The sequence below is a fragment of the Vanellus vanellus genome (assembly GCF_965231255.1).
Source record: "Vanellus vanellus genome assembly, chromosome: 13".
In the NCBI taxonomy this organism is placed as follows: domain Eukaryota; kingdom Metazoa; phylum Chordata; class Aves; order Charadriiformes; family Charadriidae; genus Vanellus; species Vanellus vanellus.
In genome coordinates this window covers 4,844,236-4,856,593 of record NC_138918.1, presented here as the reverse complement: position 1 = coordinate 4,856,593, position 12,358 = coordinate 4,844,236, and the positions used below count along the sequence as shown (strand labels likewise).

General features: G+C 42.5%; 1 protein-coding gene across 1 annotated transcript in view; it reads right to left on the bottom strand.

The window, feature by feature from the left end:
* SPOCK1 (SPARC (osteonectin), cwcv and kazal like domains proteoglycan 1) overlaps positions 1-8,402 on the bottom strand; it is a gene marked incomplete at its 3' end in the record, with an annotated part of 326,243 nt that extends 317,841 nt beyond the window's left edge. Inside the window, exons 1-2 of the mRNA XM_082489914.1 lie at positions 8,355-8,402; positions 7,798-7,965 (exon numbers count right to left, since the gene is read on the bottom strand). Of these exons, the coding sequence (XP_082346040.1) occupies positions 7,798-7,965 (168 nt within the window). The 5' untranslated portion in view covers positions 8,355-8,402. The remainder of the gene's footprint in view (positions 1-7,797; positions 7,966-8,354) is intronic.
* Between the last annotated feature and the right edge of the window lie 3,956 nt (positions 8,403-12,358).

The window sequence follows — 12,358 nt, the reverse complement described above, 5'->3', positions numbered from 1 at the left end:
AATCCCCTGCAAAGCAAGCCCGAGGTGCCTCTGTCCCATCACATAACCCAGCCACTTTACTGACTGGGTACATCCATTACCTAGTTAATAGGTATTCTGCAAGTGTACTGTAACCTTCCTTATGAATATCTTCACTACTACAGAACTAGCAGGGCCTGAATAGTTCTCCAGGAATATATGTATTGATCACTGAATCACAGAAAGACCTGGGCTTACATTTGAGGTGAAGAAAGTAGAAAATGTGATATTCTGGTAATAAATTGTTGGCAGAAAAATACTTTATTCTGCATGTAGACATAGATACAACATAGAAAAAAGAAAACACAATCCCATAATAAGTAGGTTCCCCATAGCATCTAGTGTATCAGGTGATATCTTGAAATTGGTTGAGTCCTTGGGAGTGAGATCACATTGAAGGCATGTACCTGCCAGTGAAGAGACAGCAGAAAGAGCCTGGTCTACACAAAAGCACTGTTAGCTCAAAAATCCTAAAGGATCAGGGAATACTTGGGTATCACAGATCAGGTTCCACCACGCTAGAAGCTATATGGATAGGGAGCAAGACAACCATCTGCAAGTGGCTTTAAACTTAATCTTTTTTTGATAACATACAAGCTACATGTTGAAACTGAACTGCTCACTAAGATAACTTTTGAAAACATAACTGTGGGTGGAGTAATAACTTTATTCCTAAATTTAGGAATAACATTATTTTTGCCACCAATTATCTGCTTACTTCTTTATCTCAAATTCAAGTACAGAAACTTTTGCTGTCCCTTTCTCAATAAACATTCTGAAGCAAATCTACTCTTACACAATTATCTTTGTGTGAGAAAACTAATCATAGAATGGTTTAGGTTGGAAAGGACCCTGAAAATCATCTAGTTCCACCCCCCTGCCCTGGGCAGGGACACCTCCCACTAGACCAGGTTGCTCCAAGCCCCATCCAACCTGGCCTTGAACACCTCCAGGGACAGAGCTTCCACAACTTCTCTGTGCAACCTGTTCCAGTGCCTCACCACCCTCAGAGTGAAAAATTTCGTCCTACTATCTAATCTAAATCTCCCCTCTTCCAGTTTGAAGCCATTCTCCCTCGTCCTATCACTACATGCCCTTGTAAAAAGTCCCTCCCCAGCTCTCCTGTAGGCCCTTTAGGTACTGGAAAGCTGCAGTAAAGTCTCCCCGGAGCCTTCTCTTCTCCAGGCTGAAAAACCCCAACTCTCTCAGCCTGTCCTCAAGTGCTCCAGCCCTCCGATTATCTTTGTGGCCCTCCTCTGGACCCCCTCCAACATGTCCATGTCTTTCCTATGTCAGGGGCTCCAGAGCTCGATGCAGTATTCCAGGTGGGGTCTCACAAGAGTGGAGTAGAGGGGAAGAATCACCTGCCTTGACCTGCTGGCCACACTTCTGATGTGGCCCAGTATACAGTTGGCTTTCTGGGCTGCAGTCACACCTTGCCGGCTCATGTTGAGTTTGTCATCAGTCAGCACCCCCAGGTCCTTCTCCCCAGGGCTGCTCTCCAGCCATCCTCCGCCCAGCCTGGATTTGTGCTTGGGATTGCCCCGACCCACACACAGGACGCTGCACTTGGCCTTGTTGAACTGCATGAGGTTGGCTTGGGCCCGCCTCTCCAGCCTGTCCATGTCTCCCTGGATGGCATCCCTCCCCTCCAGCGTGTCTACCTCACCAAACAGCTTCGTATCATCAGCAAACTTGCTGAGGGTGCACTCAATCCCACTGTCCATGTCACCAACAAAGATGTTGAACAGCACAGGTCCCAGTACCGATCCCTGAGGAATGCCACTTGTCACTGGTCTCCACCTGGACATTGAGCTGTTGACCACAATTCTTTGAGTGCAACCGTCCAGCCAGTTCCTTATCCACCAAGTGGTCCATCTGTCAAATCCTTGTCTCTTCAATTTAGAGACCAGGATATCATACAGGACAGTGACAAACACTTTGCACAAGTCCAGGTAGATGACATCAGCTGCTCTTCTGTTGTCCACTACTGCTGTAACCCCCTTGTAGAAGGCCACCAAATTTGTCAGGCATGACTTGCCCTTGGTGAAGCCATGTTGAACCAATCACCTCCTTGTTTTCTATGTGCCTTAACAGAGTTTCCAGAAAGATCTGCTCCATGATCTTGCTGGGCACAGAGGTGAGACTGACAAGCCCATAGTTCCCTGGGTCTTCCTTTTTTCCCCTTTTTGAAAATAGGGGTTCCAGTTGACAGGAACCTCACCAGACTGCCATGACTTCTCAAATATGATGGATAGTGGCTTAGCAACTTCATCAGCCAGTTCCCTCAGGACCTGCGGATGTACCTCATCAGGTAACATAATATAGTATATTATTTTAAGACAGGCTCTTTTCCCCTATGATGCTGGAAGGCCTTTGGCTCACCAACTCCATAAAAATTTGTCTGTCTTGAATTTCAGTGATCAGAAGTGCTGACAATATTCCTGATTAAGTATTCTCTCCTATACATTGTATATTTTTATTTCTTCAACAGAACCAGAAATTTTTCATTTTATGCATTCCTACAATTTGTTTGCTCTCCTCAGAGTAGCATTACTTTGGTTACTTAGAATAACTGTGCAAATCAATAAAAGTACACAGGTTTTCCCTCTCCTCTATTTCAAGCTGAGCTGCCAGGACCAAGAATAAATTCGTGTTAGCTCTCCATTCCATGACCTTCTACTTTGTACTTTTAAATTTCATTTCTATTACTCATGTTCTCAAGATCTTCCAATTCTGCCTGCTTGGTATTCCAACCCTTCTCAGTATTGGTCATGTTTTCCAACTCTGCTATCAAGTTTCACTGCCACACATCTAATTTTGGGTGAAACAAATCAGAGAAAGATAAGTGAAACAAGGGGAGAAGCAGTGCAAAAGTGTGAAGAACCAGCCCAACGTCCAACAGTTCGTCACTGGCAAAGCTGAAACAATGCAGGTCCCCCAGTTCCTAGCCCTGTATTTGCTTTATCACCTAACATTGCTCTTCTGATCAGAAGAAGAAGAAGAAGAAGAAGATCCTCTTCTGTGAGGAGGAACTCAGGCTCAGAAAAGCAAATGTACGTGAATAACTGACAAATTGTCCCTTCAGTTGATTGCATCCAGGAATGCTAGTCTATGACCAACCTGGGAAAGTTAATATCTAACCTAATCTACTTATATATAGCTATTCATGCTGCTGATGATAGTTTTATGTAACTATTTATCCACAATAAGTCTGAGAAACATATATGCAGAGATGATATTTCATGCCTTGCTTCTTAGGCATGCACAGTTTCAAAGCATCTCCAGGCAGATAATGCATGCGGGTTTTAACATGACAGCCTGAACTGAAACTCTGTAAGCAGTAAAATTTAGAGAAACAGCTTAGTTAATGCTCAGAACGTGGTCTGGCAGCCTGCCATGCATAAACATGCATTGAAACCGGAGTTCATGCCAAGATTCTTAGCTTTCAACTTCACAGAAATTCCTTGTATGGTTTACACTAGATCCAAGTTCATTTAACTTTTTTCTTCCTTTCTGCAGTTTAATCCATAGCAAGTTGAACTTATTACCTTTTTATATATAAGCATTAATAATGTAATAGACATAACTCCAAATAGAAGAAATAGAATTAGTCTGTTCATATAATTTTGATTAAAGACAGGCCTAACACTAAGAGGACACCTCCTCTATGCCTTCTGTGCCAAGCCTCTATGAACACAATGAGAAGCTGCAGTGTGACCTATTACAATAATGTGTATGTAGTCACATAATAAATGCTTTCTAAGACTCATAACAATTCACTTCACACTCAGGTGTCGAATTTGTGCTCGAGCTCCTCTTAAGGCAAAGGATCTCTCTCAACAGATTTAATCGAAAGATCGAGGCCTTAACATTTGTTTTCATATCAAAAGATCTAATTTGACTCTCATATCCCTGATGTCTGCTTTTCCAAGCCTCAAATCCATACAAAGGAAGTAGCTGTGGTTCCTTCCTACAGATTCCAGCCTGCTTACTTTTTTCTTTTTTTAGCAATTATTTATATTGATTTATTTTTTACAGTTTAGATACTTACTAAACTAGACCTACTCAGTTACTTAAGTATGTATCAAGCCACATTCGGTATATGTATTTGGTGAATAATAAATTCCATATTACCACAGATCCTGAGCTCTGTCCTTACTTTTTTTACAGCTTCAACACACAGTTGTGAGGAAGAGATATACTATTAGCCCCAGCTATAAAATGGGACTTAAGGCAGAGCTGAGATTTTGTCATTGGTCACACAGAAAGCCCATGGCAGAAAAGCTAAAAGAGGTGGAAGACAGACAGGAATATCGAGTTCAGATTATACTGAAAGCTTATTAATACATCAGATGTTACATCGTTATTGATACTAGAGAGCTGGACAATAGACAAGATCTTCAAGAACACGTGCTTCGCAACAGATCAGTCACATTGGTCTTACTGTTACTTTATGGGTTCTTCTTGTATTTAAAAATGGAGCACTTGAATATTCTACAAATTGCATTCAAATCATGTGAAAAGATTGTCTTGTAAAGTATTGTTTTAACAAGATCCTTTGATGCCTTTTGAAAATGTTGACAGGTCATCACTTCACACTATTAAATTCAGTCAGACTTAAAAATTTAGCCTAATTGTGTGGTCCTAATTTCACAGAAGAGTAATGACTGCTGGGCTATTAAGTGCAACTACCATGCTGTCTTTGCCCAAAAGAAATATGGGTCACACTAAAAAAAAAAAAAACAAACAAAAAAAAACGATCAATAGCTGTCTTTTCAAATCAGGCAATATTGGACCATAGCTCAATAAGACTGACCAACCAATTGATTTTGAAAAGAATAACTGAAAAAGTTGAGAGAAGCCTAATTGAATATTTTATATTCAATTACATATCATCTGTAAAAAAAAACGCACCCAGTACTGCAACATTTTGACAGATTTATATGGACATAAGTGTGCACAGATGTTAGTGCTGCACGCACATACAGAGTTTAAAGTGGCCACACCCAAAACAATCAAATCTCAGCTCCATACTCGCAGTGTTTCTCCTACTGTACCTAAGGACACACTTATGTAAATATTTGTGCAATTTTATTTATATAACATGACATAAAATTCAGAAAGCTGCTAAAGATAATTATGATAATTACTGCAACCTTGCTTCTGCTAATTTACAGGGTATGAACTAAGCCACCTGCTCTGTAGTAGCTGTAGTGTCAGACCCAAGAAGGTTTTAAGTGGAACACCATTTCTATAGCCCAGCCTCCTGCGCAAAGCCCATATCAAGAATCTCATCTAGTAAGGATGTGTATATAGTTACAGTTTGGGAACAAAGGGAAGACGGAAGACAGTTTCTCTACAATTCAACAATTATGAATGAAATGCTAACCTACCCCACACATAACAGTTAATACTGTTATGCTGCATCTCACCAGGCAGTTTTTTCACAAATGTTTTAACAATTTATCCCTGACAAAACAGCCATGAAGCAAGGACCAGATTTCTTCTAACAACATCTCTGCATGCAAAAAGCATGCTGTCTCTACTATACCTACTTCATTGGTACCAACTCTACCTATGCATGTCTTCATCTGTGGACACAGAACCTCTCACAGAAGATTATGATGCAGTACATCACTTTGGTGGAAGATAAGTTATAAAGAGCTTAATTATATAGGCAAGCTTTTTATATTTTCTTTTTGGAAAAATCTTAGTAGTCTCTGTTAATCTGCCCCATAAAAGGTTTCATGGATAATTATACACATTTGTAACATGCTAGTTTAGAAGTAATTAAATGCAACCATTAAGATAGCTGGGTAGAAAGATACCTAAACTTTGCATGAACGTTATACTATTTGCTTTTGCTTGGCAGAGGACTGCTTAAGAGTTTTTTTTTTTTCCATAAAATTACTCTTCCTATAGAAAAGAGTTTTGAGGCATTTGAGGTTTTGTTAGCATTTTCAGAAAGTCTAAAAAAGCATTTTCAGTTGTAAAACCTTAAAACATGAAAGAGTTAATCTTCATGAACATCTTCCACAGGAAGAGGAATAATTTCTCTGACAACTGCACTTGTGAGACTAGGGAAAGGGGACAAGAAGAGAAGTTATAAGGAGTCCAAGCTTCAAAAAAAAAAGAAAAACTACATAAAATGAAATAAAAACTTTAAGCTCAAGAAATGTGATTAATACAAGGTCTCAGTTTGGAAGGAGACTGTTGAAAGATGTCCCCTGCTATAAATCTGTCCTTAGTTAAAAGTGGTTTTGGATTAATTTGTCAGTCCTTCATTCAATTTATCATTTTCAAATGCTGCCGAATTCTCACATCAAGTTGGATGTAGAAATTAACAAGTGAAATCCAAAACCTGTGTTCCCCAGGAGACTAAACCAGATATTAACAAAGATTCCTTTGGAGCCTGGTAAAAATCTGTGAATTCATATGAACTGTAGAACCCCCTTAATAAAATGCTAGTTACTGTCAAAGTACAGGCTTTTCCATACACCTAACATATAAGAACGTCAACAGTCCCAGTAGGTGGATGTCATTCACAGTGACTGCAAACAAACGTACATTCTGACATATCTGTTGATACCATTGTTAAGGCCATACTTTGTTATATTGAGATTCAGAGGAGCATGATTTCTGAAACACAGAGGTGACCACAACTACAGAAAACCATAAAGAGAATAACCTAGGCACAGACAGGTCACATTTAACTGTAATACTTTGACTTCTCTTTGCCAAGTAAGATACAGTGTTAAGACCACAGAGACAAATGCGTAGATCAAAGTTTAACTTGCTAATATATTATAAAACACCAGAGCTTCCTAAAAAAAAAAAAAAAAGGAAAAATTCTTACAGAACAGTACTAGCAGAATTGCTAGCCAGCTCTGCTCTTCCCTTTCCTAGAGTCACACTGCAGTCACAGCGCACAAATCCCATGCAATAAAGGACACTTAACCTCAATATGCTCACGATCAACATTAACAGTAACGTTTCCCTTATCCAGCCTTGGGCAGACTGAAGCAGGGTTTTCTGCGTGTACACCAAGAAAGCTTTTTCAGCATATAGACAACAGAAGCAAAAGGAGCTCCGTAAATGCTACATTTACCATAAATGTTGCATTTCCCATTCTCCAGTCATTGACTTAATACATGCAATAGTATTCAAACTAGAGAAATTCAAGAATTAATTTGAAGCTTAAGAAAGTGATTTGTTTTGTGCAGATACATGTCATGACACATGTTGAAGTTACCCCTATTTTCCAGCCAGAAAAAAATAACAAACACCTGAGTCAAAGCCTCCAACCCTATACCAGTGTCAAAGATCTCCATGAGCAGAATTGACAATAAAATGTTTTCCACCAAATCTGCAGGCAAAACAAGCTTCACTGTTTACCACCTTGTGGCTTGAACTGGTAAATATTCCCTTCTCTCACACACACACACACACAGTTTCATCATTTTACAGTTAACCAAGCCTCTTAAGCAGCAGGCACAGAAACTTCGCTTCAAAGTTCATCCCCAAAGGAAGATTGAAGACCATATGCTTTCAGTGAGATTGACATCGAGCCCAAGCTGCCCCGATCGATGGGGTAATCAAGAATGCCAGGACTGTCTGTCCAGCCTCCAAACAGCTCTGAACATCCTTCATACAAGCAACAACCGGTTGCCCAAGCTGCATCGCTCTTCTACCCACAGCTTCTAAAAGCCAGCAGCCACCCATTGAAAGGATGCTACGATCAAACAAGAAGTACGCGGTAAATGAAGAAGTACTTACATCCCGGAATTTGTTCCAGTACTTGTCTTTATCATACTGCGAAACGGTGCTCAGCCATTTGTCGTTGTCCAGGAAATTGCCATGATTGCTGTTACCCGTGATGATTTCAGGATGCCGGCTCTCCACTTGCAGGAAGCACCAGGCAGCGATTACCAGCACCCCCGACATCTGCAAGGAGCGGAGAGGAGCGGAGAGGAGCGGAGAGGCGGCAGCGGGCGCGGGGGCGGCTTCCCCGGGCAGGGAAGTTTGAGGGGACGCGAGTTGGGGCTCGTCTCCCTCTCACGCCCCTCGCCAACTTCTGGCTACGGGAGCTGCCAGCTCCGCGGAGACCCACCCCACCCGCCCAGCCCGGAGGGGCGGGGAACCACAACAATAATAATAATAATAATAATAATAATAATAATAATAATAAAAACAAAACAGGTCACCCGGGGCCGGGCAGAGACACCAGCCAGGGGAAAAATACAGCGATACGAAACCCCGATAAAGCCTCCCGCGGGAGCAGCCAGCGCCGCCTCGGCGAAGTTTGGCTGCCGCGGTGGAGAGCAAGCCCCTACCTCCGGGCAGTGCCACCGGCCGGCGCTCCGAGCACCGTGCGCGCCTCCTCCTCCGCCGCCTCCTCCTCCCCTTCTTCTTCTTCTTCCTCCTCTTCTTCCTCCTCCTCCTCCCCTCCTTTGTGCGGCGGCGGGCGGGAGAGCCGGCGAGCCCCGGTTAGGCGCCGTCAGCGGCTCCGGCTCTGCCTGTCTGTGTGTGTGCGCGGTGGCGGAGCGGCGGGGCGGGCGGGCGGGCGGCGGCAGCTGAGGTCTGGCGCCATCTACCCGCCGAGCGGCGGCGGTGCGGGGGCGGAGCCCGCCTGAGGGGAAGGGCGCGGCGCGGCGCCCCTCGCGCGCCCAACGGTCGCCGGTAACGGTCGCCCGTAACGGTCGCTCGGTGAAGTGCTGAAAGGGCTATCGGGCTCCGGGGCTGGGACGCGGGGGCAGCTGGGGAGGGTGTCGGTGAGGAAGGCTGGGGATGGCCTCTTCGGAGGGGTCGGCGATGAAGTCTTCACTACTGCCGCCGTCCGTGGAGTTACAGAGCTGTAAAACTGTCCTTAAAAACGTAAAAAAAAAAAAAAAAAAAAAACCCAAACCCAAAACACCAGCTTTTGTAAGCCCTGGGTAGGATATGACTATCTTGAGTCCATGGTTTTACAGTTTCCAGAAGCAATGACATTTCAAAGGTGTACGTCATCCCAAGTTTCTTACTGTCCTTTGGCAACGAGCTCGCCCTCCCTTGGTCAACACATCCCACGTGGTGAAGAGGTTTCTGCTCCCACAGCAGATAATGAGGCAGGGGACTGCCTGTGCCATCAGAAGGGTGTGAGGCAAAGCCATCTTCCATTTTCAAAAATGGGAAGAAGACAGATGAGGGGAGCTACACACTGGTCTAGGAGCTAGCATGAAAGGAGGAGACCTTCTCCAGCAAGAGAGAGAAAAGATCTCCATTGTCAGTTGAGGAGGTGGGAGAGAGGACGGGGCAATATCCCACGTCGGGATTTGGGTGGTTGTTTCTGTACCCATCCTCAAAGAGCGTCAGGCAGGCACTTCTCCTCCTCTTCTGAGCATCTCAAGTAATGGGAAAGAGGGAATTTTCACATCCACAATTAATTTTTAAAATATGGAGTGGAGGCTCTCACTGATGGTCTCATTCTCTGCACCTGGATGGAAGACAGAGCTCATCCCCTGCTAATTAATATGATGCCCCAAAATGAGGACATGTACTTTTGCTGACCAGCCATTTTAAATACAGCTGAGTGCTGTTCCATACGATGATCATCAAACTGTCTTCTAAATGCAGCCTTTTCTCTCCAAGAAAGCTGTCAACAGGGTTAATTCCACTTATTCCAGACTGACGCATCAGGGGTTTCTTTAGTAACACAGGAAAGGGTCAAGTTTATTAATTTTTACTGCTATATCTGAGCACTAAATTCAGTATACAGTTCTATTCCTAGATCTGGTTTTAAATGCAGTTCCCGAATACCACGTAACCACAATAAAGCCTCTGGGACTGAAAAAACAATGAGGGTTTATTAATTTTAACAGCAGAGAACAAGCACATATGCACATAAGTACCCCATATTGTATTCTCCTCGTGGTGCACATAGAATCTAATAAAAGCTACATGCCTTCAGGAGGGCAAAATATAACCCCATAAAAGCAACAGATAGAAGAAATCCAAACCAAACCCTGCAGATTTGGATGTAAATCCATATCCAAACACCTTGTTCCACCTTCACTCCTATATTAGACTATACCATTCTTCTGTTGGTGGTCCGGGGTAAGTATTCCTCTCAAACATCTCTTTGTCGTGCGCAGACATTCCTATAAAACTGTTAGTTTCAGTGACAGATAAGGTTTATATAATTTCTGCCTGGCAGGGTGAACACAAGCTTTCTCCTTTCTTCCTTAAATTAACCGAGTACTGGGCAGTTTGTTCGGTATGGGCTTTTTCTGTAAGGCTTTTAACAACAGAGGATTCGTCTTCTCTGCACAGACATTAAAGATCTTGCACCACCTTAAATCTCATGGTTAAGAGATCTCCCCAGTGAGGTTACAGAAATCTATTGCCATTCAGCCAATATACAGTTCCGTTTGACTCGTGTGTTTCACCTCTGACATTGCTGCATTTCAGCACCGTCATACACCAACCTCATTACCTGCTAAATATTTGAGAATTTTTATGCACAAGAAACTGCATCAGTGCTTCCAGTTTGGCGTAGATGCACTACTTAGTACTTTCTTGATCCCACTGGAGGTCAGACCAATTTAATCCTCCCTTGACCATTTCTTCGAGTTGTAAATTGCCAGGCCAGCCCGGTAAAGAGCAGCAGAACATTGTTTCCACCAAAACTTGTAGGCGTTCTACCCATTATATATTTACAGCAGCAGTTAGTTCATCCCTGTAAAACACACTTGTTAGCTCAGCAGGCCGGGTTTAGTCCTTCAGTGACTTCAGTACGGTTGACTTCACTTAGCATGAAGCAGGCTGATACTCTTTCCAGTCAAAGACCTGAATGATAAATTACAGAAACATTGTATATAACGGGAATAATTACATTCTTACTTTTGTGTCAGAAATGTGTCTTCATTTATTTAATTACTTCATAATCCCATATTCAAAACATGGCTAATCTTTCTTGATCCAGTAAAACACAGGCTTCCTGTTTAATCCCGACAGCAATCTCTATCACTCAGCAGCTGCAGCATTTCACCTCCACACTGTTTATCATCCATGACTAGAATTGAAACACCCTTGTCGGCTGGTTTTTATCTCTGGACAGTGCTATAATTGCCTCTAATTCTGATCCAAAAACATAATATTAGGGGTCTCTCTATAGTGCGTGATTCAACCATTTGGTATTTTGGATACAAAAAAACTCCTTTGTTCCAAGTTAGAAGAATTACTGAAGAGTTAAAAACCATTTCTTTTCATGCTTGCAGCTGTAAAAAGTGCCACGGTATTGATTTTGGATATTATTTGATAATTCACTTCAACTGTATAAACCACTTGATCAGAAGTTGCAATTACAGCCATGCCCTGCCAGCTTCTCCATGCTGTAGCCTGTCCAGGTTCATTCTGGAAGCAGAACCTTCTGGTGCAGAAAGCATTTCACACGCATAAGAATCAAGGCAAGAATCAAGGCCCTGTCTCATCTCCAGCTAAATTCCCCATGCAGAGAAATGTTACAGTTATATTAATAGGGCACTTTGGGACTTTCAGTTAACAAAGAAAGCCTTCAGCACCAGTCTGGCAGGCAACGTAACTGAAACATGTTAACTTTCCCCTGGACCAAAACAAGGATACCCAGAGAACGAAGTCAGCCACTCCTGTTTTCCCTAAAGCTACTTGAACCTGTCCCACATCGCAGCCTGTAGCCAGCAGCCGTGTACCCAGCAGGGTAAAGTCAGGAGCAATAGCACATAAGCATTGTCATGTGAAGGATTTTACTTCCCCCAGTTTTACTTGATAGCAAGACTCACTTTTTCACCTTCTTGATTGCTTCCATAGTTCTTGAGGCAGTGGCAGCAGCCTTTGTAGTAGAGCCTTGAAAATCTTCTGTGGACTTTTATTGATGGCTTTTCCCCTCCTCTTGTGAGGCACAATTCCACTGACTTCAGTTTTTAAACAGTCAGGAAAGAAAATCTTTACAGTAACAAATGTTTAAAGTGCATTTCTGTATTTTACTGTGTAACAGAGTCCTTCACTACTGGATTAGGAAAATTCAGTTCTTGTAATTTAACTGGATTTAAAACTATATCACTAAAAGATACATGCAGTGGCACAGACCTTTATTTAACATCCCTTTGTATCTTCCATATACTGTTGTATCCTTTTAATGGACAGGAGTTTTATTTCCTCCTGTGATTCTCAGAACTGCAGATTCAGCTTTGTTAGCTCTGTTGGGCAATTGCGCAGAAAAAAAACTCGTTTAACCTGTGCAATAAGTGATTGTTGGCTTATACAAAGTTCCTGAGACATTTGTCCGTTTTACAACAGACTGTAATTCCTCTTCTCTGAAAAT